General features: G+C 52.2%; 11 protein-coding genes across 11 annotated transcripts; 6 read left to right on the top strand and 5 right to left on the bottom strand.

The window, feature by feature from the left end:
- Nucleotides 1-110: 110 nt before the first annotated feature.
- Nucleotides 111-2,933, top strand: BO82DRAFT_427994 (uncharacterized protein; the record flags this gene model as incomplete). The annotated part of the gene is made up of 9 exons (XM_025640405.1): nt 111-115; nt 169-191; nt 256-564; nt 618-660; nt 709-835; nt 884-1,111; nt 1,175-1,758; nt 1,813-2,103; nt 2,173-2,933. 9 exons carry the CDS (start codon nt 111-113, stop codon nt 2,810-2,812), a joined length of 2,250 nt encoding a protein of 749 aa, XP_025497436.1. The 3' UTR covers nt 2,813-2,933.
- On the bottom strand, nt 2,730-3,972 carry BO82DRAFT_349751 (prefoldin subunit 5). Its single transcript, XM_025633955.1, has 4 exons — nt 3,759-3,972; nt 3,399-3,691; nt 3,135-3,252; nt 2,730-3,025 (listed from the first exon to the last, which is right to left on the bottom strand). Exons 1-4 carry the CDS (start codon nt 3,796-3,798, stop codon nt 2,958-2,960), a joined length of 519 nt encoding a protein of 172 aa, XP_025497435.1. The 5' UTR covers nt 3,799-3,972; the 3' UTR covers nt 2,730-2,957.
- Nucleotides 3,973-4,602: 630 nt separating this feature from the next.
- Nucleotides 4,603-4,930, bottom strand: BO82DRAFT_397148 (uncharacterized protein; the record flags this gene model as incomplete). Its single annotated transcript, XM_025638903.1, has 2 exons — nt 4,603-4,680; nt 4,775-4,930. 2 exons carry the CDS (start codon nt 4,928-4,930, stop codon nt 4,603-4,605), a joined length of 234 nt encoding a protein of 77 aa, XP_025497434.1.
- Nucleotides 4,931-5,421: 491 nt separating this feature from the next.
- Nucleotides 5,422-6,551, bottom strand: BO82DRAFT_349750 (nucleotide triphosphate diphosphatase NUDT15). Its single transcript, XM_025633954.1, has one exon. It carries the CDS (start codon nt 6,239-6,241, stop codon nt 5,645-5,647), a length of 597 nt encoding a protein of 198 aa, XP_025497433.1. The 5' UTR covers nt 6,242-6,551; the 3' UTR covers nt 5,422-5,644.
- A 25-nt stretch (nt 6,552-6,576) lies between these two features.
- BO82DRAFT_299434 (putative proline--tRNA ligase AIM10) lies at nt 6,577-8,997 on the bottom strand. Its single transcript, XM_025632021.1, has 7 exons — nt 8,831-8,997; nt 8,697-8,775; nt 8,599-8,642; nt 8,459-8,549; nt 8,320-8,399; nt 8,138-8,267; nt 6,577-8,088 (listed from the first exon to the last, which is right to left on the bottom strand). Exons 1-7 carry the CDS (start codon nt 8,933-8,935, stop codon nt 6,710-6,712), a joined length of 1,908 nt encoding a protein of 635 aa, XP_025497432.1. The 5' UTR covers nt 8,936-8,997; the 3' UTR covers nt 6,577-6,709.
- A 207-nt stretch (nt 8,998-9,204) lies between these two features.
- On the top strand, nt 9,205-12,859 carry BO82DRAFT_349747 (RNA-binding ribosome biosynthesis protein MAK21). Its single transcript, XM_025633953.1, has 4 exons — nt 9,205-10,078; nt 10,130-11,256; nt 11,307-11,847; nt 11,904-12,859. The coding sequence occupies exons 1-4, from the start codon at nt 9,236-9,238 to the stop codon at nt 12,801-12,803; spliced, it is 3,411 nt and encodes a 1,136-aa protein (XP_025497431.1). The 5' UTR covers nt 9,205-9,235; the 3' UTR covers nt 12,804-12,859.
- A 1,140-nt stretch (nt 12,860-13,999) lies between these two features.
- Nucleotides 14,000-16,693, top strand: BO82DRAFT_349745 (putative neutral amino acid permease). Its single transcript, XM_025633952.1, has 6 exons — nt 14,000-14,271; nt 14,336-14,643; nt 14,709-14,851; nt 14,902-15,028; nt 15,085-16,008; nt 16,134-16,693. The coding sequence occupies exons 2-6, from the start codon at nt 14,443-14,445 to the stop codon at nt 16,212-16,214; spliced, it is 1,476 nt and encodes a 491-aa protein (XP_025497430.1). The 5' UTR covers nt 14,000-14,271; nt 14,336-14,442; the 3' UTR covers nt 16,215-16,693.
- Nucleotides 16,694-19,072: 2,379 nt separating this feature from the next.
- Nucleotides 19,073-20,405, bottom strand: BO82DRAFT_349743 (uncharacterized protein). Its single transcript, XM_025633950.1, has 2 exons — nt 19,914-20,405; nt 19,073-19,816 (listed from the first exon to the last, which is right to left on the bottom strand). The coding sequence occupies exons 1-2, from the start codon at nt 20,338-20,340 to the stop codon at nt 19,395-19,397; spliced, it is 849 nt and encodes a 282-aa protein (XP_025497428.1). The 5' UTR covers nt 20,341-20,405; the 3' UTR covers nt 19,073-19,394.
- Nucleotides 19,219-19,578, top strand: BO82DRAFT_349744 (uncharacterized protein). Its single transcript, XM_025633951.1, has one exon. It carries the CDS (start codon nt 19,231-19,233, stop codon nt 19,384-19,386), a length of 156 nt encoding a protein of 51 aa, XP_025497429.1. The 5' UTR covers nt 19,219-19,230; the 3' UTR covers nt 19,387-19,578.
- Nucleotides 20,406-20,776: 371 nt separating the features above from the next.
- On the top strand, nt 20,777-22,258 carry BO82DRAFT_388241 (Zn(II)2Cys6 transcription factor; the record flags this gene model as incomplete). Its single annotated transcript, XM_025638370.1, has 3 exons — nt 20,777-20,781; nt 20,814-20,896; nt 20,943-22,258. 3 exons carry the CDS (start codon nt 20,777-20,779, stop codon nt 22,235-22,237), a joined length of 1,383 nt encoding a protein of 460 aa, XP_025497427.1. The 3' UTR covers nt 22,238-22,258.
- A 747-nt stretch (nt 22,259-23,005) lies between these two features.
- On the top strand, nt 23,006-24,272 carry BO82DRAFT_271666 (RTA1 domain-containing protein; the record flags this gene model as incomplete). Its single annotated transcript, XM_025630994.1, has 4 exons — nt 23,006-23,195; nt 23,274-23,366; nt 23,476-23,638; nt 23,762-24,272. 4 exons carry the CDS (start codon nt 23,006-23,008, stop codon nt 24,270-24,272), a joined length of 957 nt encoding a protein of 318 aa, XP_025497426.1.
- Between the last annotated feature and the right edge of the window lie 536 nt (nt 24,273-24,808).

Below are 24,808 nucleotides of genomic sequence, written 5' to 3'. Positions count from 1 at the left end.
CTTCTATCTGCCCTCTTGCTGCTTTGATCGATTTGCTCACTGAATGCTTCAGTCGAGGAGTATCCCCTCATTCCTCAGCCCAGCTTTTGGCTGGGAAGAACTCGGTCAACATGGAGTAAGCTGTCCTGTTGTCGTCGAACCAATGATCAAAAGCTAATCAATCACCAGCTTCGAGGCCTCCGGGGCAGAAGGTAAAGTTGCCTGAACCTTGTCAGTTCCATTCTACGGGGAAAGATCCTGATCTTCTATTCTTAGAATGGGCCCTGCCCGGCTACGGACGGCCAAGTCCCCAGAAGAACCCGTCTGAGACTGAGGCTTTGCACGTGCAAAACATTGCATCGCAGGCTGAGCCCACTCCCAAAGCCGAGCATGTTCGTCAAGCATCTGTCACATCTAAGAACAAGAACACCACTGTCCATTACCCCGCCCCTGCCCGAGGAACAGCTGGCGCTTACAGAGGACGTGGTGCCTCAAGAGGCAAAAGAGGCTCGTCTTCGCCCCGGACTCATCTTCCGGGGGAGACTCCGTCAAAGTCGCAATGGAGAAATGGCATCCAGCCTTCAGGTAAGAATCATTCTCTCGTACAACTTCATTCCAACTAATATCACTTGGTCTAGGAACCATCAAGCTTTCGCACCCGTTCAGAGAGATTAGAGACACGTATGAAGTCTAAATCAAGACCTGAAGTTAGTACTAACTGGGGATTAGATTCTGCACTGTGGCACGGTCAGTCTCGCATCGACGCCCATTCGGACAACAGGGACGCCATGATGTCTTCGATGACATCTGTCGAAAGACCGGAGCTTACATCAACCCGCCCGCCGGAAATCATGATGTATGATGTGTCTTGCCCAACTGAGCAAGAAGTAGCTGATGTATATAGGTGATTCATCTCTGGGGGGCATCCTATCAGGTCTCTGAGGCTACCAAGCTCATTCAGAGCATTCTTGCTAGATGTGACACCCTCACCATGCCCAAGAAACGGGAATGGACGAAGACCTCTGCCTTTTCTGTTGGAAAGGAGGATCTTGCAGATCAACTTGAGCTAGAAGATGCCTTGATTCTCGCATACCGGAAGGCACCTGAGCTGGAGTTTATGTTCTCTGAGAAGGTCAGTGAAGAACCGAAATGACAATTACAAAATCAATCTTTCTGATTTCGAGCTCTCAACTAGTTACTCTTTCTGTGGCCAAAGGAGGGCCCCTCCATGCGTGATGCCCTTGGCACCGACCTGGAAGCTCTTGATCCTGTTCGTATCAGGTTCACGTGTCACTTGTTCGTTGACAATAAGTTGCCTGATCACATCTGCGCTCTCGGCTATGACCAAGCCAAAACCGGCCTGCTTGTCCAGCTCCTGCGTAACAAATGGGCCGAGATTTTGGCAAAAAGTCTCGTCAAGTCGAAGATCTACTTGGTTGAGCCCCTTGAAAGTGGCCATGGTGAAGTCTCCGCGAGAAAAGAGGCGGGCTTTGTTAGACCACTATTTCGCAAGATCCCAATGAGCAAGGCCGATTTGGATAGTTGGCCGGGCCGAGCTGAGCTGATCCGGTCAAGGAACAATGCCCATCTTCTCAAAGTGATTGACAAATGCTTGAAGAGTGTAGTTTACGTGCGTGGACACCTTCGCATGAGAGCCAATATCGGCTTGTTCGTGCTCGATTACTACCGTCAGCCATCGCAGGGGAAACCGGCGTGGGGCTTTGAGGAGTTCCGTGAGATGTTGTTCCATGAGAATACCAAGGGTCGCCTGATCCCAGGGTGAGCGTGTGATTCTGTCCTGAAATCCGTGATCCAAAGCTGACAAATTAACAGTCTTAAGATCAACCAGTCTGTGCTGCTTCCCAGACTGCTTTCCGCCACCAGTCTTCTTGAGCCATACGACCGTAGCTTGGACTCCCTGAGACAGCCCGAGCCAGCATTCTCTGTGAACTTCGAATTCTCCGGTCAGAAGAATTCTCTGCTACGCTTGGAGGCCGAATTTGCGAAATGCCCTGGAGCACGCGATTATGCAATGACGCAAAGCCGCTGGCTAAAACCGCGCAAGATCGGCCAAGTCAAGGACTCGCGCTCACATTTGCAGGTTGGAATAATCGACTTCGAAAGGTGAGTCTGTCCAACATACTGTTTTGTGTCCAGTATGATGTTCGACGTAGTTCTAATTCGTCGTGATAGGTCTGATTGGCAGCTGGAAATCGCATCACTGGAGTTTTATGAAGCAACTGCAATCGAGAGAGCTTTACGCGAATTCTCCCACACGATTAAGTTCAAGAGCAACGATGTTATGGGCGACATCTCGGCTAATCCTGTTCGCAAAGTCATCTTCCATGCCTCGGCACCAGTCTCCCGCTTCATCGAGAAAACGGCTATTCGGTACCGCCTGAAGGGGACCAGATATATTCTGGAGATAGCACGGTACGACGAATACACCCGAACCTCCACAACTGACTCGGCTTCCTTGAATTTTGCAGCACCCTTTGGGAAACCTCGAGTTTCCTGGGGAGCATCGGTCTTCGACTTCACTTGGGATAACTTGCTCGGCAAACATGCCAATATGCCCGTGGGACATGCAGCCAATTACGACCCGAATCTTCAGACCTTTTTCCCGGCCGCCAATGAATCGGAGGACAAGTCCCAGGGTCTCTGGGAATTCATCGACCTGATCAAACGGGTTGCAGCCCTTCTTAGGTCCGGACCGCTCCGCGCCATGTCAGCCACCGGAAGCGTTAAGGCTAAGGCTGATGGTCGTTCGGCAAGCCCAGCCTCCAGCGGCAATGCTAGGGCTCTAGATGCAGACCTCGGGACTTTGTTCTAAGTCACCAGAAAGCCTGCCCTTCGGGGTAGTATGGAGAGCTACGTTCTCTTTTCAGAATGTTGTTTCAATGCCATGGCAAGGGTGTTGATTAATGCCTTTTTTGTTCTTTGCTTTGTTTCTGTACCTAATACAAGTGGCTTACCAACTAACCTGCACCGGCGGTAGCGGAAGCGGAGGATGCGGCCCCTTCGGCCAGCAATTTCTGTCTCAAAGCTGATCACTGAAGCGTTAGCATGGTTGTAATCGTAGTAATATCGAATAGAAAAATCATTTCTCAGAAACTCCCTGCCGGATGGTTGAATAATAAGATGGTGCAACATACCGTCTTCAAAAAGCCTCTGCTGCTGACTCTTGGTCTGTACAATCTTCTCCAATTCGGTGAGGTTGGTCTCCAGATCCTTGACCTTATTCTCGTAGAACTCGATGGCTTTGGGAGCAGTCTAGCGAGCAAACAAATTAGCCCACGCATTCCAATCGAGCCCCAGTTCCGAAATAATCCCCAATATCATCCCGACCCATTCCCCAAGCAATCCCACCGTAAACCCAGCCCAGAGCAACCACCACGACAAAATAAGGGGAAAATTACCTTCTCCACATAAAACCCCGTCCCGACATCGACGAGCACCTTCTCCCGATCCGCCAGCCTGCCGCGCACGTACAGCGAGCTCGTCAGGGGCACGAGGATCTCCTGCTCCGGGCCGCCCGCGGTGCCCTTCTTAGCCGAGCCCACCACCCCCTCGTTGATGGAGCGCACGCAGTCCCGGAACTTCAGCTGGGCGGCGCGCAGCTTGGCGTGCGAAGTCGTCAGGTGCTCGAGCTCCGAGGAGAGGCGGGTCTGCAGGGCGCGGAGTTGGGGCACGGAGAGGGAGGCGATGTTTACTGTTGCAGTTTGAAAAAGTCAGTATGGGTTGGGTTTTGGGGGGGGGGCGGGGGGGTTGGACTTTACCTGAGCCTGGTGGGGGGTCGGAGGAGCTATTTTCGGACATGATGGCGGCGTGGGTGTAGAGTGCTGAGATTATGGAATGTTGAAGGTGATTGTGATGGGAGTGTTGGGTATGGTGTGGATGGTGGCAGGCCCTGACGCTGGCGTAGGTGGTGTACTGTACAATTGCCTGTACCGGTGCCTTGTGGTTGAAGTGCGGGTGAAGCTTGGTTTGCGGCTACGGTTTGTATGGGAGGTGGTAAGTGGGGGGAGATGGTGATTATCTTTTGTGCTGGAGAGGTTGTAATGCTTAGTAATTGTGCAGCTGGTCCTCCAGTGCAGCGGTGGCTGCGCCAAGACTGCCAACTGGAGCCAATGGGCTTGCGCAATTGTACAGTAACTCTCTATCGGATGAAGTATGAAACTGTTCACTCGGTAGGTAGCTCATGTTGAGAAAATGCTTGAAGTTTGAGTACTATAGACCTCTTTCACTATGATCGGAATCATTGATGCCGCGTTCTTATAGGCTTGGGCCCATGATTCGCTAACGTTCCTTCAGAAGTATATACTGTCCATCCAACGAAGCAACCTGATAGCTTCAATCTACTATCTTCAATACCACAGCCAGATAGCTTTGCCCTCATTAAACGCCGACAATCAAGTCTCCCCATAACTAGTAGTGCAGCTTCTACCTCTTCACCACCTCATTATCCATAATAAAGCACTCCTCATACCTAACGGTCTTCTGGCACGACTGGGCCGAAATCAACTTCTGCTCGTCGGGCACGACCACCTCCATGTAGAAGGGGTGGTTGAGCGCATTAGCAATGCAGTCCAGAGACAGCACGTAGAGCTGGACGTGGCCGTCTCAGTCCGAGATGGAATCGGCCCCCAGGAAGTCCCATAGGGCGGCGGCTTTGGCGCGAAGCTCGGGCGGTTGGTGGTACTATACAGCACATACATATTCGACCCAACCCATGGAAACCCCAGCACAAAGAAGGTGCTTACTTCGAGGGGGTAGTGGTAGCTGAGTACCGTACCTGAACATATCTGATCACCCCGTGGGGGCGCAGCCAGTCACTGACGGGCGGTCCGTGGACATGGGTCCAGTGATGGTGGAATTGCTCGTGGGTGATGTCTTCGCGCTTTTTGAGGCGGAGAGTTAGGCGGATGAGAGGTTCTGTGGTTGGTGCCATTTTTCTTGAGGGGAGGATTGCTGGGTGTAGTAGGGTGAGTTGGTTTTTGAGAGGTAAAGTGCCTTGATTGGAGCTCTTTTCGCAAGTTGAGCGTCCGGGAATCTTTCAAGAAGCTCATGAAGCATTAAAGCGCTTCGACTGATTCATTTACACGGCCCATTCCAGGTCTTTTTCTTTTCGTCGCAGTGAAGTGCTATCGCGAGGGGTGCATGGCAGAACCAAAACTGTGGCTTTCTCTTCTGCTCTCACCAAAGAAAAAAGGTAAGGGTCGCTAGTCCGTGTAGGTGATTTATAAGAACTTCATTCTATAGTTCTAGCACCCTATCCTGCTGCGACGACCTGGTAAAAAAGATAATGCCTTGTAGAACTTGAACGTCTCATGCAAGCACAATATACATGTCATATAATCCAGCAAATAAACAGGCATACAATATATGAACCCTTAAGATAGATAAATGATATAAGGATGTACAGAATAGAAGAAGGCGCAGGTGCCATAGTGAGGAGTCAAGTTGATGGTTCATTGTGCACCCATTGTGTCAGTAAATGAACCGCTTACTCACCGTGCAGAACATAAAATCAACTCCTGGAGCAAAGTAAATGTCCGAAGTCTAAAGATACAAAACACCAAAGAAAACAAAGTACATCATAGAGAGAAATCCCATTATCAGAAAATCATAATATCTAAGCCCTCATCATTTCGCTAACCATCATCTACCGATCCTCTTCCCACCCCATCAACAACTGATACTCCTGCAACGGCAACCAATACTGCTGCTGCCGAAAGAGGTTCATCAGCGGCAAGAACAGCGGGTGTTCAAGCCGGGCCAAACCCCCAGCGGGATTCCCAGCAGTGAGGTTTGCACGTTCTTCCGCCTCCTTCTGCAGCCGATACCACCGCGTGACCTCCTCCCACTCCACCCAGCGCCACTCACGGCACTTGTCGGGCTCCATGACGGGCGGCGGGGCCCGGCAGTCCTCGCGCCGCGCCGGCGTGCACCCCATATAGATGGTGATGTAGTGCTTGTTCTCGGCCGCCATCACGTCGTTGGTGGCCGTCAGGAAGCGGAGCCGCGAGACGAGGAGGCCGGTCTCCTCGAGGACCTCGCGGGCGGCGCACGCCGCCCACGTCTCGCCGGGCTCGAGGTGGCCGCCGGGCAGGGCCCAGGTGCCGGCGCCGTGGCTGCCTTTGCGTTCGCCGAGCAGGACTTGATTGGAGCGCCCGAAGATGAGGACGGCGATGCCCACGCGGGGCACGGTGGTTACCGCTGGCGGGGCGGTAAAGGGGTGGGGGTTTGGTGTTGTGGACATGGTTGTTGTTGTTGTGGGGATTGTTTGTGAGGTGTGTGTGTGTGTGTGTGGAGGTGGATTAGTTGTGGGTTGATCGAGTGATGTTGATCGGCCACGTATTGATCAACCGAATCAATCGAAAGGATTGGTCGCCTTATATAGTTGAGGTCGGGTGAATCTTTCCAGGCACGGCGAACAATACCTAGCACCCGTTGATGCCAAGAGTTCAATAGTTTCAGGCAGACTGCCTAAAACTTCTTTGTCTCCTGGACCTTTAAACGATAGATCTCACCAGTGATCTAAGAAGTTGACTCATCTTCTTTATCGGCGCATTTGAAAGGAGTGGGGTATAATTTGCGGTCAATCTACTTCTGATTGTTCATTCAATGGTTTTTGTATCTTACAAAGCTCCGTCCCACTCGGCCTCGGGAAGAACAGCATAGCCCCGATCTTGGATATCAGCATAGCCTACAACCCACACAAAAGCGCTTACAATCGCTGCAGCAGAGATTGCACAAACGCCGGAAGAGCCTCAAGTGACACATCCTCACGCACGCTCAGCCGACGGCATTGCACCTCCAAGGTTTGCTGTTTCTTCCATCCCTTACCTACCACAATGATTACCGGGTATCCGATTAGGTCCGCATCGCCCAGCTTCCAGCCCATTTGCTTGTCGCGGTCGTCCAGAATCACGTCCAAGGCTCCAGCGCCAGAGCCAGGCGCCACGGTCAGTGCGTCGTAGACCTTCTCCGCTTCCGCCTCGAGCCCCTTGCCTGGCACGATGATGACTTCGTACGGTGCAATGACGCGAGGCCAGTTCAGTCCCTTGCCGTCCGCGAGGCTGTCCGCTACCGCAGTGATCATGCGCGAAACACCAATTCCGTGGCACCCCATCTCCATAGGTACGGTCTGGGGGCTGGATTTGCTGTTGTCTTTGCTCTTGGGCATGGCAGATTGGTCGACCATCACGGTGGCCTTGAGGACATCGCTGTAGCGGGTGCCCAGGTGGAATGTGTGACCGAGCTCGACTGCCTTGTGCGTCTGCGCCAGACCCTCGCCGCACTTGGCGCATCGATCGCCCTCGTGGACCCTCACCAGGTTCAGGTGGTTGTTCGTGCCTGGGAAACGATCCAGCTTCGAGAAATCCACGTGTTCCGCTGTGCAGCCGACCTCCTCCAATGTGTCGGTAAGCGGGGGGCGCTTGTATGCGCGCACGCGCGAGTCGTACAGATCCACGATCCGCGGGCGCTCAGCGGAAGACTTGTGGGACTTGACGTGTGTGGCCCATTGCTGGAGCGGGTTCTCGACGCTGATGTCGATGTCCATCCCAGCGGCGTCGGCGACGGACTTGACGGCGTGCGAGTTAACCTCCCTTTCCACAGGGGTCTCTTGGAGGGTATACTGCGGAAACCAGCACCGCAGCAGCGTGTTCTTGTCTTTCGAGATGGACATCCAAAGGCCGACGGAGACGGCGGGGATGGCCTCACCAGAGCTTTCACCGGTGTCAAAGCCAGGTTTCTGTTGAGCCTGAGGCTGTTCGTCCACGCCAGCGTGAGCCTTTCCGTCCGCGAGCTCCTCGTTGTACACATTGTCGCAACTGGTGCAGCTGATGACTGTGTCTTCACCCTTCGCGCTGGGGAAGTGGAACTCGTGACTCAGGCTCCCGCCCATATTACCTGAATCCGCAGCAGCAACCAGGTAGGGGATTTTGAGCTCGTCGAAGAGCCGTGTGTAGGCGCCTTTGACAGCTACGTAAGTCTGGAGAGCGGTCTCGGGACTGTAGTCGAACGTGTACATGTCTTTCATGATGAATTCCCGACCGCGAAGGAGACCCTGCCGGGGTCTCTGCTCATCTCTGTATTTTCTCGCTATTTCATGATTAGAGTTGGTCGAGAGGAGTGGGAAAGCTTTACTGACAGATCTGGTACACGCGCACGGGCAGATCTCGGTATGACTTGGTAAGACTTCCGACAAGGGTAGTAATTTCCTCTTCATGAGTGGGTGCGAGGAGAAAGCGTGCTTCTTTGCGGTCGAGGAAACGGAAGACCTGCCGGTTGTTTAGGGGGAGCTCGCAGCTGAGAAGATAGCAAGAGACTTACATCCGATCCCTCTTTGAGGCGTCCCGATTGCTCCCAGAGCTCTTGGGATGATATAGACGAGAGCGACACCTTAGATGCGCCTTTTTTCATACATTAGACGTCTCAGTATGGATGTAAGATCGTGATGCCGTAGACTTACCGACTGACTGCATGTGCTTATCTATGAGTCTCTCAAGCTTATCCTGGACACGTAACCCCAATGGCAGCATGTGGAAGATGCCTGCGTACGCCTATGAATTTGATTAGGCCTGTAATTGCCAAAAAGAGACCTGAAAGTACCTGTCGTAGGAAGCCACCCCTCACTAGGAGGTCATTTGTGTCCTCTGTGTAGCGTCAGTTCCCGGAGCTGTGATCGATGATCTAATTTAGAGATGTACCTCTTTCACCCTCGACAGGCTTCTTCGTAATACCTCCTGTTGGAATCCAAAAATTGGAGATCCGAGTCCTGCCATCGGTCTGACAGTACGATTAGTTAGATCTTATACAAGCAATGACGGATAATATCTCATACATGGAAGGCGTTTTTAGACGTCCTATACCCGAATTGAGAGATACCAAGGTACAGTCGAGGAACTCCGGGCGCCCGGCCCACTATAGGGCGTATGCGCGAGATCATGAAGACGCCAAATCCCGAAGCACAGCCTCGAGGTGTTTTCAACGGAGGGAGAGAGATTCACATCTCCGCTGGCAATGCGCGCATCCCGCAAGAAAGAAGCGCGGTTCTTATCGGCCCAGGCACTAAACCCAATATGATAGTGAACATGGTCCGAGGGTCGGGCACAGCAAGTACTACGGCAGATCGGCCCGCCATTTTCTCCGGCGGCCTGGAAAGAGCGGACCCCCCATAATTTTTTGGGCGGCAGAAAAAAAGTTGAAGGAGAGCAAGCATTTTGGCCATTCATCCCACCCTGTCAATATGGCCAAAGGCAATAAGGGCAAAGGCTCCTCCTCCTCTGGAGCGAACAACATCCCTCTCGGTGGTGGTAGTGGTGGAGCTGCCGCCAAAAAGTCCACCCCTGCCGCTGAGTCTGTCCCCCAGTTGGAGGAGAGTGCATTCGCCGGCTTGCGACAGAAGATTGAACAGCGCTTGAAGGATCAGAACAACGCCAAGCAGAAGTCGAAGAACGGCAAGGGAAAGTCGGCGCCGGCTGATACACCGAAGAAGAGCCAGCAGGTTGCGTCGAAACCTCAGCTGAAGCAGGCGCCCGCCGACGATAAGAACAACAACAAGGGAAAGAAGCGCGATCGCAATGGTGATGTGATTGCTGGGGAGGCGAAGAAGGATATCGGGAAGGGAAAGCCAAAGAACAAGGAGGACAGTGACGATGTTCTACGGCAGGAGATTCTGGCCCTTGGGGGTACGGAAGAGGACTTGGATCTCTTGGCCGGTGTCGACTCCGAGTCCGAGGTCGAGGATGCCACCGAGAAGAAGCCTAAGGGCAAGTCTGAGGAAGACTCTCTGAGGAAGGAGCTGGCTAGCATGCTAGCTGCCGCAGGCCAGGTGGTTCCCGATGACCTTGAAGACGACGAAGTTGAAGAAGAAGAGGAAGAGGAAGAAGAGGATGCTGAAGAGGACGACGATGAAGAGACTGGTGGCATGGAGCTCGATGCTGAAGACGATGACGAGGACCTGGAAGAGGAAGAAGAAGAGGTCTCAGAGGATGAACTTCCCACACCAGCCCCGAAGGAGGACAAGAAGGAGAAGGCCGCCAAGCAGGCCGCTGCTGAAAATATCTTCCCCAAGGAGTTCTCCAAACTGGTAAGTCAATTCATCCATGATTCTGGCAAAGCATGCTGACCAGACGATCAGTCCGTTCCTCCGAGGTCCGACTGGTTCATGATCGAACTCCCAACCATTGCGAAGAAGGAATCGAGCCCTGTAGCCCGCCACCTAATCGAGCGTTTCCACACTTACGCAAATTCGCTTCTCGAAAAGGAGGCTAAAGAATACGCTGATGCGCAAGCAGCTTCTGCCTCTTCGTCGCACAAGTTCTACAGTACTATCATGTCCACTGGTACGCTCAGCGATAAGATCTCCGCTTTGACGCTTGCCGTACAAGAATCGCCCCTTCACAACACCAAGGCTTTGGAGAACTTGATTGCCCTCGGAAAGAAGCGCAGTCGTGCTCAGGCCGTTGAAGTTCTTCGGTCGCTCAAAGATATGTTCGCCCAGGGAACCATCTTGCCCGGCGATCGCAGACTTCGGGCCTTCGCCAACCAGCCATCGCTTGTGGCTGCCTTGCAAGGTGTGAGCAATCGCTGGTCTGAAGGAGATGCTCTTCCCAATGGTCTTCAGAAAAGCCATTTGATTGTCTGGGCCTACGAGCATTTCCTAAAGGATCAGTACTTTGAGGTTCTCAAAATTCTCGAAGTTTGGTGCAACGACGAGATCGATTTCTCCCGCTCGCGCGCTGTCAGCTACGTCTACGAACTGTTGAAGGAGAAGCCTGAGCAGGAGACGAATCTGTTGCGCCTGTTGGTGAATAAGCTTGGTGATACGTCTAAGAAGATTGCCTCGCGGGCGTCTTACCTACTTTTGCAACTTGAACAGGCGCATCCTCTCATGAAGTCCACGATTATTTCAGGTGTTGAGGAGGTCCTCTTCCGACCTGGGCAAAGCCAGCACGCCAAGTACTACGCTATCATCTCACTAAACCAGACGGTTCTGAGTCTCAAGGAGGAGAAGGTCGCTGAGAAGTTGCTCGACATCTACTTCGCCCTCTTCGTTTCTTTATTGAAGCCTGCCAAGGAAGACAAGGGCAAGGGATACAAGGGCAAGAAGAATGGCAAATTCGGAAATAAGGGCAAGGGCAAGGGCAAGGGCAAGGACGATGACAAGGGTCAAGCGCAAACTGAAGAGATGCAAGACAAGTTGACCTCCGCGGTTTTGACCGGTGTGAACCGAGCTTATCCCTTTACCAGCTCCGACGGTGAACGGTATGTCCTATATCCTCCGTGAGTCTTGACAAAGCTAACGCAGAAATCAGCCTGACGAAGCACCTCGGCACTCTTTTCCGCATCACGCACTCTTCCAACTTCAACACGAGTATTCAGGCGCTCATGCTGATCCAGCAATTGACGGCCTCTCACCAAGTCGGTGCGGATCGCTTCTACCGGACTCTGTACGAATCTCTGCTCGATCCTCGCCTGGCAACGTCCTCCAAGCAATCCCTTTACCTCAACCTGTTGTTTAAGTCCCTGAAGAATGACTTGAACACTCGCCGTGTCAAGGCCTTTGTCAAACGTCTCCTTCAGATCCTTGGAATGCACCAGCCCGCCTTCATCTGCGGTGTCTTCTACTTGATTCGTGAGCTGGAGAAGACGTTCCCCGATCTCCGCGCCTTATTTGACCAGCCCGAACTTAACGAAGACGATGAGGAGGAAGTCTTCCGGGACGTTCCTGACGAGGACGATGAGCCTCAAGAACAGCCTGAAGAGACCAAACCCGAGAAACCGTCTATTCGCTACGACCCCCGCAAAAGAGACCCCGAGCACAGCAACGCCGACCGCACGTGTCTCTGGGAACTTGTACGTATAGCTATTTGACCATTATTCTGCAGTCGCTGACTTTCGACGACTTCCAGCTGCCCTACCTGTCTCACTTCCATCCCTCTGTCTCGGTCAATGCGGCTCATTTACTTGATCACCAGGTGATGAGCGGACAGCCCGATTTGACTATCCATACTCTCACGCACTTCCTCGACCGTTTCGTTTACCGCACTCCTAAGGCGGCTGCGGTCACTCGTGGAGCCTCGATCATGCAGCCTCTTGCCGGCAGCGACGTCAAGGACCGCCTTGTTGCCGCCGTCAAGACTGGCGCGCAGCTACCGCTCAACTCGGAAGCCTTCTGGAAGAAGAAGGCAGAAGATGTGGCAGCCGAGGATGTCTTCTTCCACGAGTACTTCAACCGGGTCAGCAAGGGCCAGGAGAAGGACAAGGCTCGCAAGAAGAAGGCCGGCAAGGATGCGGGTGACGAGGACGAGGAGGGCGAGCTCAGCGACGCCGAGTCCGAAATCTGGAAGGCCCTGGTGGACTCTCGGCCCGACCTGGAAGCTGGCGTCAGCGACGACGACGACCTGGATCTGGACGACTTGGAGTCTGCCTACGACCAGAGCGACGAGGAAGATGCCGGCGGTGACGATGAAGTGGAGATCAACCTCGACTCTGACGACGAGATGGAGGACATCGACGAGGTCCCCGCCCCGGCCAAGAAGACGAAGAAGGCCAAGGCAGAGGAGGAGCTCTCGGACGACGAGGATGCGTTCGACATGGACGTCTCGGACGAGGAGGCGTTCATCGACAGCGACGAAGAGCTGCCGTCAGACGTGGAGCTCGATGCTCACCTGCCGAGTGCGTCCAAGGACGAGAAGGAGAAGGACAAGAACAGCGAGCGCAAGAAGCGGCGCAAGCTCAAGCACCTGCCTACCTTCGCGTCGATGGAGGATTATGCGGCCCTGCTGGCCGGGGAAGACGAGGGTATGTGAAACCCACTTTCGTGTTGTATTTAGTCAATCGCATCCTGCAGATACCACAAAAGCTCTATGTAGTATTTTCTTTTACTTTCACATCTTTCAGATGGGGGTGAGGGTTATTATCAGTGAGACGTAAGCAATCATATGCACTTCATAGGAACAGTAGCAGTCGAGACGGTCTAGAATGGCAGACCCGTTGGCAGTTCCAGCCACTAGTGCGGGATTGTGGCGCTGCGCTTCACCCACTCGGTCGGGGCGGATGATATCATAGCGGTCAAGCCACACTTGGCCAGTTTTTTCTTCCCAGCCAAAATCGATCTGCTCGATTCGGACATCCCCGACACCCGGGCGAGTAACCTGGTTGTCTGGGAGGTGTGTGTGCATGGAGAAACATGGTAAGGTCCGACATCTCACACGTGGAAAGGCGATGTGAACAAACAACAACCTTGGAAGCACGCCATCAACTAGCGCATAGCGTGCTAGAGGTTAATTCGAGGTCCAACTTCCGTTTGCCCCTCTTCCTACTTTTCGATTTTTTTTTCTTTGATGCAGCCCTGGTCAGCAGAGATTTCTGATAGGCTCCACAACGGACTGGGATTAAATCCTTTGAAAGTATTAGAGCAATGATCGCATGATGCGCTTTGCACAGTCGATGTTGGTATCGTTGGAATGCGGTTGCAGCAGAAGAAGTATTGAGATTGCGATTCAAGCATAATCTACCTTCTCTGCACGAGCAATGCCAGTGGAATGTCAACCGGCCGAATGCGGGGCGGAGGGCAGACTAAGAAGGAAATCGACATTGATCGGGTCCATCCGCCCCATGGACAACTGGTGTGGAGCGGGGAATTGCCGAGTGCGGCGGGCGGGGAGGAAACTGTACCGAGTAGTTTGAGCAGTCCCGGGGATGGAGAAGAAATACCGTTGCTGGAAGTTCTTGTTACTCGATATACTCGGGCCAATTACAGCGAATATTATTACTATAGCAATCCTCAACAGTTCCAAACCTCACTATGGAACCCAATTGTCAATGTTCAGCCATACATACTGCAGTATGTTGCTGTTGTTCCGCCGGATGGGCTGCTACGTCATCTCATGAAAGCAGAACTTCCGAGTCCGTCGCTGCGAAATCCGAACAGGGAACAACCTGAGTTGGGATCGGAGATTGCAACCAGTCTTTTTTTCATCTTATTGCTCATTGATTGACTGCTTGGGAACTTTCTGCCTGTTCCTTCGGGGCTAGCCTGGCCTTGACGCGGGGCGATCGGCGCACCCTCTTGTCTTTCTGTCTGTCTGTCACTCCGTCCGTTTGTCTGTCAGTGGGTGGAAAGATTTCAGCTGTCGGCTCTTGCATCTTTCCTGCGCCATCTCTACTTCCCTCACTCTGACAACTTACTTCTGGTTTTCAGTTCTTCATAACAGTGCTGTTTCCATTGCTTGTCAATCACTGACTGAGTCAGTCAGTCATTCTCCTTAGTTCAAGGTAAGTATCCCCACACTCTATCCATGTGCTGATGCCCCGACTAAGACTCTCCCCACAAAACCAGACTCTTCTTTCCCTCCAAGCGCAGTACATGCCTCCGAAGGTTTCCCTCCTATTTTCAGCTTCCATCCTCGCTCGCTCCCTACACCAGCGGCTTGTCCGCTCCATAAAATGGCGGAGTCCACCGTCCCCGAGCCCACGGGCCGCTCCTCCATCCCTGAGCACAGTCTGACCGACGAGACGAAACATGCGGACCTGGAGAGCCAGAAATTACAGCCCGGCTCGAGCTCGGACTCCGAAGGGGAAGTGGGCAGACAAATTCAACTGGAGGCAGAGAATTCGATCAAATATCGCACATGTAGTTGGCAAAAGGTGTGTGGCCGCAAAGCTGTCAGTGGGAAGTGAGTATTCGTGCTAATATGAGCCCTGGTCTCTAGACGGCGGCGCTGCTCTTCTCCGAGTACATCTGCCTGGCTATCATGTCGTTTCCCTGGTCCTACTCCGTTCTGGGGTTAGTACCTGGGTTGATCCTGACAGTGTTTATCGCCATGACTGTGTTGTATACTTCGTTGATCATTTGGTACGTGACGTAGATTTAAGCGTGCTGCAGGATATAGCTCACATATTCAGGCGTTTCTGTTTGCGACATCCTCACGTACGCGATGTGTGCGACATTGGACAGATGATTTTCTGGGATTCGAAGGTGGTCTGGTACTTGACGGCTGTCATGTTCCTGCTTAACAACACCTTTATTCAGGTAGAGACAATGTCGCACGTCAAACCTTTCCCAGCTCTGAAACTAACCGCCACTAGGGCCTCCATTGCCTCGTTGGCGCAGAATATCTCAACACGATCACCGGACATGGAGCCTGTACAATCGTCTTCTCCGTTGTGACGGCGGTCATCTCATTCGTTTGCTCCCTCCCGCGGACCTTCGACGCGCTCTCCAAGGTGGCCACCCTCTCCGCGTTCACCACTTTCATCTCCGTTATGCTCGCCCTTATCTTCTCCGCTATCGAAGACCACCCGGCCGGCTACACTCCGGCCAAGGGCGACCCCATCGTGACCGCTGTACCTGTGGCCGGCACAACTTTCGTCTCGGGCGTCAGCGCATTCCTCAACATCAGCTACACCTTCGTCGGCCAGATCACGCTTCCGAGCTTCATCGCTGAAATGCGCGAGCCCAAGGACTTCTGGAAGTCCGTCACCGCCGTCACAATCGCCGAGATCATCGTCTTCTCCCTCGTCGGCGCCATCGTGTACGCCTACACCGGTAATCAATACATCACCTCGCCCGCGTTCGGCTCCCTCGGCAACGAGACCTACAAGAAGGTCTCCTTCTCCTTCATGATCCCCACCCTCGTGTTTCTGGGCGTCTTGTACGCCTCCGTCTCCGCCCGCTTCCTCTTCTTCCGCCTCTTCGACGGCACCCGCCACAAGGGCAACCACACCGTCGTCGGCTGGGCCGCCTGGGCCGGGATTCTGTGTTGTCTGTGGATCGCCGCCTTCATTATCGCAGAGGTCATCCCCTTCTTCTCCGATCTAGAGTCCATCATGAGCGCCCTGTTCGATTCGTTCTTCGGGTTCATCTTCTGGGGTACGGCGTACCTGCGCATGCGCCGCGAGGATTACGGGCCGGGATTCTATAAGAATCGCGGGTGGAAGGGCTGGTTGGGTTTTATCGTGAACGTCGGATTGATTCTCGCGGGGTTGTTCTTCTTGGGACCGGGTACTTATGTAGGTTCATATCCTCCTGCCTCCCCCTCTCTTTTCTCGTCCCTCCTTTGCCCCGTCCTTGGAACCGCGCAGTTCATTACCCATCACGCCTATTCTCCGCAGAAGAAAAACTAACATTCAAACAGGCCTCCATCGAAAGTGTGATCATCAGCTACCGAGAAGGAACAGTCGGGAGTCCATTCTCATGTGCGGACACAGGCTTGTAAAAAATATAGCAGGGAGCGGATGCAAAGATGCAGAGATGCCGAAATGCAGAACACAACACGATCTTTTTCTGTTGAAGTTGCTTCAGCCCTTGAGTGGGTAACGACCTGATTCACCAGCCGCCGCCCCTCCCCCACATATCCAAAAGCTGTTTTGTGGGCTTTTTCTTTCGATTTGTGTAAGATGATGTGCAACCCCCCACTTTTTGTCTCATCTCTCTGTATGTGTATTCTTTTCTGGGGCGGCGAGCGAGGGGCATGAAGACAGAATGACGCACTATACTTTTTTTTTAATGTTTGCATGGGGTGTTCTGGATATCAAACTTGGCTCTGCATTTTCATGTTCCCTGAAAAGAGGTATGAGGGACGGTTTTTCGACAAAAGATATGTGTATGATCCAACCCTTCTTTTAGGGCTTATTTCCCAGTGTATGGCTGCGTAATGCAATGCAAGGCAGTACATTGACCAATGATGAAACCAGAGAACGCAATAACCTTCGTAAAAAGATAAGAGAAATCAATCGCTTCTATCACCTCAAACTTCAAACCAGAAGCAAACCTCTACCAGCTTGTTCATTTCCGTAATGATCCTCCTCTCGATCCGGACCGTTCTTGGCGATGTCGTCCGCCGATAGCCCGCGCCGGAGCTGATCAGGATCCCGCATGAAGGTCAGGGACTAGTGCTGGTCGAGTTCTGGGTGCTGGGCCACGTCGACTTGAGTGGATGATAGTGCGCCGGGTCGGCGATCAGCAGATCCACCACCCGCCACCACCGAATCTAGTTCTCCTGGGTTTCCATGGCCTGCGAGACCTGGTACTGCACGGACAGCTCGTGGTATGGTGGAGATAGTTCGTGATCTTCCGGCTAGCCCCTAACAGTTGGCCCCTAACGGTTAGGGCTGTGCTTCGGTGGTCCCGCAAGCCGCAGGCGGGCAACACCCGTGCCCTACAAAAGTAGAGAGTGAGTAGATGCAGGAAGGAAATTTCATGAAACGGAATGAATGCCTGGGCTTGCAGGCTCGAAGGGTAGATGAAGAGAGAGGATATAGCAAGACGCTCTGCCAAACGACACACTATACTTGCATCCGGCTCTAGCTTCTCACGCCGTCTCCGAGTCTCCATTCTTCTGCTCTGCCTACTCTTTCCGCATTGACCTTTCTCCTGTGTCTCGACCAGCCTACACCACACTACACAGCACAATCAATGACCTCCATTCGATGGGACAATTGCGAGAATGGTCAGCTCCAGGTCCCCAGCTTTTTGATATCCCTGTGAATTATGAGTTACCCCCCGGTTGACACTTTGCGTACGAAAGCTTTCCCAAACTGGACTGGGAGCTGAGGTCAAGCGACTTAGTTGAGCTAATCTGAGATCCTTATACTGCGTGTTAGAGAGATATTAACCAAGCGGCAGAACTAAAAGAATAATATACTTAACAAAGATATTATATAGTATTAGTATAAAAAGATGCGTATCTGGTCCTAAGCCTATTTAAAACCGAAGAAGACTGGAAATAGGGGTGTTAATATAGATCTTATTATTTTAAAAATATAGGATTAGTATATTATAGAGCTATATAATAAAACAGTCAAATACTATAAAAAGGATTATACTTTTATTGTTAATATAGGTTTTAGAAGTATATAAGTCAGCTGTGCTTGTCAGCAAGAGCTTGTGCAGGAAGTTTTAGGAAGCATTTCAGCCACTCATGGGGGAATAGGGTGGTTATAAGAGATTTGGACAATATGAGCTGATGGATCTAGATTTGTACATACTGGTCTATAGTCGCACTGCTGTTTCTTATCAAGAAGGCCAAGTTACTATAACTGCTGCTGGTTTATTATAAGCTACTGCCGACTCTACTATCTATATTATACCCATGCATCAGCACCCTATAGATATGTAGATAAAATAATATAGATGTCTACTACATAACAACGGTCTTAGATCCCTGTATTGCTGGTCCTATAAATTCTAGTAGCTACTGTACAAAGTATAATTTATTAGTTTAGTAGGTACTGATACGCAAGTTATTTTCTATATCAATAACCTCCACCCATGTAACAGAAGGGCCTATGCTGCTATTAAAAAGCTGGTTTCCGCCTGTCTAGAGCTATAAAATAATATTTTAATTAAGAAGCCTGTTAGTCGCTATCCGCCCCGCAATAGAATATATAGATTTTAAAGGAGTAAGCTTATTGATTAATATTATAAAATCAAGCTGGAAAATTAGGAATGGCATTGGCCTGATCAGTACTGGCCGAGGCAGACCTGGGCAATATATTACACTAAGATTAAATAATATCTTGCAATTCCCGAACCCGGCCCGAGATTGCTGATTATTGATGATAATCTATCAGATCTAGTATATCCTAAGAACCTACTGGGCTTTATAACTCCGGAGATGTGGGAGTCTGTAGAGCGAGTAGTCGAGGTTGTGTAAGAGAAATAGGGTAGGCTTTACACTCTCCAGTACCTTGAACCTGGTGTCTTATACTACTATAATAAGTGGAAACTAGGCAGAATTGCGAAGCCGATTGTTAATATGACTAAGAATTATAGCAAGGTTTTCAAGAACCACCCTCCGCCACCCGGGGATCACCAGTAATAATCATTTTGTTTGCAGAGCCATTCTTGCAACCAGGAATTGCAAGTGATCGTGCGTGTCAGCAGCATCAAGCTGACTGCAAAGAACCCAACCTTCTCGGGAGATGCCGACTACTATGTTCATTGGCTTCTGAAGGAACATGGGTACAAACCCTGGGATTAGCAACTGCCACCTATCAAGGATGCTTCCTAGGCTGGCATAACACCCTAAGATCCCGGACACTGCCTCTATCACTTCAAAGCCGTAACCTGCCGGGTAATCAGCGGTTTATCACCATCTGGCTGGTTGATATACACTACCGCATTTGCTCCTCCCGCAACGTGCCAGCACAACAGCATCCCTGGTTGAGGATGCAGGATTCGACCAAATCAGCGCCCAAATTGGATCTCCACAGGAGCAAAGAGACCTCATCATGCGCGAAACAGGCGATTGGCTGATGGGGTTCGACGAGGCGGCGAGGTTCAAGGAGCAGTCGGCTGTCGAGCGTGAGGGTGCCATCTGCGCGCAGCTCCAAGGGGTGCGTCCCCATGACTTCTGGCTCCCTATCCAGCTCGGGGATCAGAGTTGATTCGATCTTCACAACGTCTCTACCATCCGTTGTCTTCGAAACATCTCCGTCGCCTGGCCCAGGGGCACAACCACCTCTGCCCAGTACTGGTCCCTCGCTCTCAAAAAGTCCGGCCGTCGAAACTGCTCCTGTGATAAAGGCATCCCTGAAGTGACTTCCCAGCCATGCTGCAGATAGAGTTGCAGGATATATCGGGTCGCTTTCCACTGCCCATAATCGAGGTACCAATCCAACCGGTCCCAGGGGCCCCAGTCCTCCGGCGGTTGTCCAGCCATGAACAGCTCCCACGCACAGTCCAACCCCGTCGGGATGATCAGATAGTGCAGACTCCTGTACTTCTCAATATACGGAGCCAGAACCTTGGAGGGCAGATCGGCCGGCACCACGAGGGGATCCTCCTCACTCCCCAAATCCCAGTCGCGCATAAGTCCTAGAGTCAGCCAAAATTAGTCCGCATAAATCAGAAAGAGGAGAGAGAAACAAAATTGAAGCAGTTAGCGAGCCATAGAAAAGGAAGAAAGACACACCGGTCCCCACATCATAGAGCCAGGTCCTGCCCCCGCCCGAGGCCTGCGTCAAGGCCACCGTGTTCTCGGGCAGTTCGATCTCGGGAGAACAGGTCGATCGCCACGCCTCGAAGCTCCCTTGGTCGTGATCCTTCTCGTTTCGATAGTTGATCGCAAACGTATTGGGGCAGATCTGAAATTCCAGCACCCCGACGTCCAGATAGGGGATCTGGTCCATCAGATCGACCGCGGCCGGGGTGAATCCGGCGGCCAATGCCGCGGCGCGGTTGATGGCGCCCGAGGGATGGCGATTTGCTGGGTCTATGCTGCTGCTGCTGCGGCTGGGCTCTGGTCGGAGGATCTTGGTTTCTTCGTAGGCGCCTAGTTGGTAGAGTAGGGTGTAGAACTCGTTCAGACTGCGAATGAGATTGGTCTGCTGAGAGTGCATGATGGTGCATGGACAATGGTATTGAGCCGAAAATGAGGTGTTGCTTGTTAAATGGCCTTAAGAAGGTTGAACTATGTTAGTGGTATATTTGATTGCATGCAAGAGTAGTGACAAATCTCTGCAAAATCCCCTGTTGTTGCTGCCTTGTAGGCGGTGAAACATCAGGGTTCCAGTAAATCGTTTCATGTATCAGAAGTAGTTGGTTATTGTAGATTCCTTCGAGATATATGAGTTTCTGGGGAAAATTGTCCATGGTTAGTTACACTGCCTCAGTTGCGGAGAGAGATAGCCTGCTTGCTTACGTGGCCGGGTCGCTAATCAAATATGTTCACCAATCAATCCACGGTTCCTACCATGTGTAGTGATACTTATTCTTTTTATGGTAGCTGTTGCATGTTTCAAGAGTTCTTGATACCTCACACTCGTTCTCCTCACAATGATGTAAGAATCGAATATTCGTTGTTGATGGACAGCTCAAATTCGTCTCCCTACGCATCACCCAGGCCTGTCATGCCACGAAAGTCCCACCGCAAATCGCGGGATGGGTGTAGGACCTGTAAGCGCAGGCACGTGAAGGTATTGCACATTTCTCAATGATCGAGACTCGGAAAGAGGGCTAATCGGATCTCAGTGCGATGAGATGAAGCCTGAGTGCTCGAACTGCCTCAACCATTCGGTTCAGTGCGTGTATGGCCCCTCCTTAAAGGACGCCCACTCAGCGACGGCGACCACCCGGAAGAATCCAAGAGCCAGAGCAGAGCTTCCAGGAATCAACAATTTCAAGATACAATTTGTGGAATTCAATTACGTGAACGTCTCTGCTGCCCCTTCTGCCCCCTCTGCCAGTCTGGCCGAAGAAACCCTTCGTGTGTCCTTGTCCACGGAGTCCACAGATCCGGCGTTCTGCCTGGAAGATTTCGAGCTCCAGCACTTTTTTCTCTCTTCAACATGCCTGAGCCTAATGGAAGACGCCCCAAGCCTCTCCTTTTGGCAGTCCGTGGTTCCGCGCATGGGATTCAAGGTTCCGCTGGTTCATCACTTGATGCTCGCGCTGGCCTGTCTCCATCTGGCCCGGAGCCCGGAGCCGGAGTCTCGCCGCAATTGCAATCGCTGTCCCTTGCGCTTTGACTACCACTATGGAACTGGCCTGCAGCTGCTGTCCACCGCGCTGTCTCAACCCCAAGCCCTCACACATCCCAGCGCCGACGCGGTCTGGATCGGGTCCATTCTCGTGTGTTTCATCAGCCTGGCCCGCGGGCCCCGAGCCGGGGAGTTTCTGTTCTTCAACCGCGGCGGGGCCGGCCCCGTCGAGTGGCTTGCGCTGCTGCGCGGGGTCGACACCATCTCCACCATGCTGCAGAAGGGGCGTGCCCCCTCCAACGAAGAGCAGTCCCAAGATCTGTCCGAAGGAGGACATCCTTCCCACTGTTCCGCCGCTGCTAGGCAACACTGCGCCGGGTGGCAAGAAGCCCTCACCCGGGTGTGCGCGTTTACCGAAGAGCGGGCGGCCGCAGATCCCTTGCTGCCGATATACAGAATGGCCATGGACCATACTCTACGAGCCTTTCGATCGGCATTTTCCGGTGGCGGGAGTGTGGATTGCCCTGGCCCTGGGCGTCCGGCGGCAACTGCCATGCAACCGGAGCCATTTGGGTTCGTCCTGTGCACGTGGGTGACGCAGTTGGAGGAGCCGTTCTGGACAGCGTTGCAGGCGAAACAGCCCGTGCCGCTGGTGCTTCTCGCGCATTTTGCGGTCCTCATGTATCGGAAGGACGGAACCTGGGTCTCGCACGGATGGCCGGCGCATATCTTACGGGGGATATGGACTTTTCTGGGGGAAGATGATCGGGCGTTGGTTCGATGGCCGATTGATGAGATTCGGATACTGGATTTGTGAATTACATTGAGGGGTCCTTTGTTGATACATAGATTTTTTCTTGACACTCACGCTGTTAAGGAGGGAAGCTGAAAGGCAGGTCTATATAGGTGCTCTTCTTAAGAATAGGACGGTGTATATACTCTTATATATAAACATAAACATCCAGAGATTCTGTTGCCTCTCCGCAACTCTGCTATGCTATCTCTCACTACTCGCGGGATTGATTGGACGGTAGGGTGAAACTACAAGAGACTGTGGCCGATGAACTGACATCTAGGCAAAATCTGATCAACTTCCCGATTGTATTTGTTATTTGGCCAAAGGTGGGCCTAGAGGAAAATAGCTGAGACTTGCTGTTATGTACAGCTTATTCTACCTGTCCTTGCAGTGGAGAGGAAGACCGCGCGGCGTTGAGCGGGTTCGAGATCCACAAGCGAGGGTGCAAGTGGACCTCCCAACCACGTTGGCCGTAACCGCTTCGGTCGAAAGCGGAACACGAGTACGGAACATCTAGCATGCTTGGTCTGAAGATGCATGGCAATAACGTTCCTGGGACAGTTTATCTCTAATTCTGGACACTGATGGCTGGCGCTCGAACAAGAGGCATCGCGCTACTCAATAGAGAGAGTCCGCATAAGGATCCGACTCAACCAGCATCAACCATGGATGGACGATTATCTTACGTTCTTTTAAATACTCCCTGTCCGCGCTTCAATCTTCCACAATCTCATTACCTGTCTCAATTAGGATAGCATAGTCAGTGCTGACAGCTGACAGTACTAGATTATGGAAGGCTATAGCCAAGACACATGCCACGCCTATGTCACTGGGGTTGAAACGTCCTATGGCTATGTACCCTCACTTACGGCAGCATCATGTTTTGTGGCCTTCTTTGGCCTCTCGATGCTGATCCATACCGCACAAGTGATTTACTATCGTGCCTGGTGGTGTGCTGTCTTCTCGATCGGATGCTTAGGTATGTACACAACCTTCGCTGCATCCCGCTACCACGACACTTGCTCATCTTCGGCGAACTCACACATACAAATACCAGTTGAGCTACTGGGATGGGCAGCACGAATCTGGTCTGCGAAGTGTCCTTACGCCCAAACACCCTATATGATGCAAATCACCACCCTGATCATCGGTAAATGCCACACACATACACTCTCTCTCTCTCTTTCACTTGGGCGTGCCGGGCGTGTTTGCCCTTAGCCCTAAAAAGCAGATGCTAATTCTGAATCCAAACTCAACAGCTCCTACCTTTTTCACCGCGGGTATATACGTCATCCTCGCCCGACTCGTGTCGACCTTCGGACGCAACTCCTCCCTGATGCCGCCAAAACTCTACGTGTGGATCTTCTGCATCTGTGACGTGATTGCATTGGGCGTCCAAGGTACCGGTGGCGGAATGGCCTCGTCCGGCGGAGCAGGCGGTACGACCACTGCAACCACCACCACAAGCCCATCCTCTACTTCTACATCGACCAAATCAGGAACTTTAGCACGCGCAAGAGACCTCCTCGCGCGCGCAGCGGAAAGCTCCAGCAGCTCTAGCTCCAGCAGCAGCCAGACGACCGGCACCCACATCATGGTCGGGGGCATCATCTTCCAACTCGTGTCCATTACACTGTTTGTGGCCCTCGCCACCGACTTCGTGCTCCGCCTGTCCAAGCGAAAGCCACCGCATGCGATCCGTTCCAACACTCCGTTGCTCTTACTCGGTGGCGCGACCGTCTTCTCCCTACTGCTGATCTATATCCGGAGCGTGTACCGGACGATTGAGCTGCTGCACGGATGGACCAGCGCAACGATGCGGAACGAGAAGTTGCTGATCGGCCTGGATGGCGCGATGATGGTGCCTGCGGTGTGGGTGTACAATCTCCTCCATCCGGCTGCTCTGCTGCCTCAGATCCAGCGGAATGCGGGCTGCGTTGATGCTGCGCAGGTCTTTCAGTTAGAGGGGCATTTGGTGAGTGATGTTAGTGTTCCTGCCCGGGAGGTTGAGGAGGGCCGGAAAGATGACTGTGTGACATTGTTGAAGCGGAGTTGAGGGGCTGAGGATTGAACGGTGGTTGGGTCTTGGGTGTCTCTTTTACTGCGGGGCAGAAGTCGAGTCTGCTTAGATTGAAGCTCATTTAATGAGGGAAGAAGAAATGATACAGAGAATAGAACTTAACTTGCGGAAATGCTTCGGAGACGGGAACGAAGCTGTGTGGTGGTGGTGGGGGGGGGGGAAGAGCAGGTAAATCTGGAACCTTGATTAGTACGGTACAAGTCGAGACGAGACTGGAGGGAAACATGGTATCCGACTTTGACCTTCAATTTGATCTCTACAATGGCATTCATCCTTGTCTTATTCACGCTGGAATAGGCTTTGCCTTTGGGCTTAGTCGGACTGGAAGTCAGTTGTAGGTTGAGTTGAGCTGAGTATTGAAAGGAGGGTTCTTGTATCTACTACTACTGCTACTGCTACTGCTACTGCTACTACTATTACTACTACTACTACTACTACTACTACTACTACTACTACTACTACTACTACTACTACTACTACTACTACTACTACTACTACTACTACTACTACTA

Source organism: Aspergillus uvarum (genome assembly GCF_003184745.1).
Source record: "Aspergillus uvarum CBS 121591 unplaced genomic scaffold BO82scaffold_1, whole genome shotgun sequence".
NCBI lineage: Eukaryota > Fungi > Ascomycota > Eurotiomycetes > Eurotiales > Aspergillaceae > Aspergillus > Aspergillus uvarum.
Note: the sequence above shows the minus strand (reverse complement) of the source record. Positions and strands in the feature narration are given on the sequence as shown.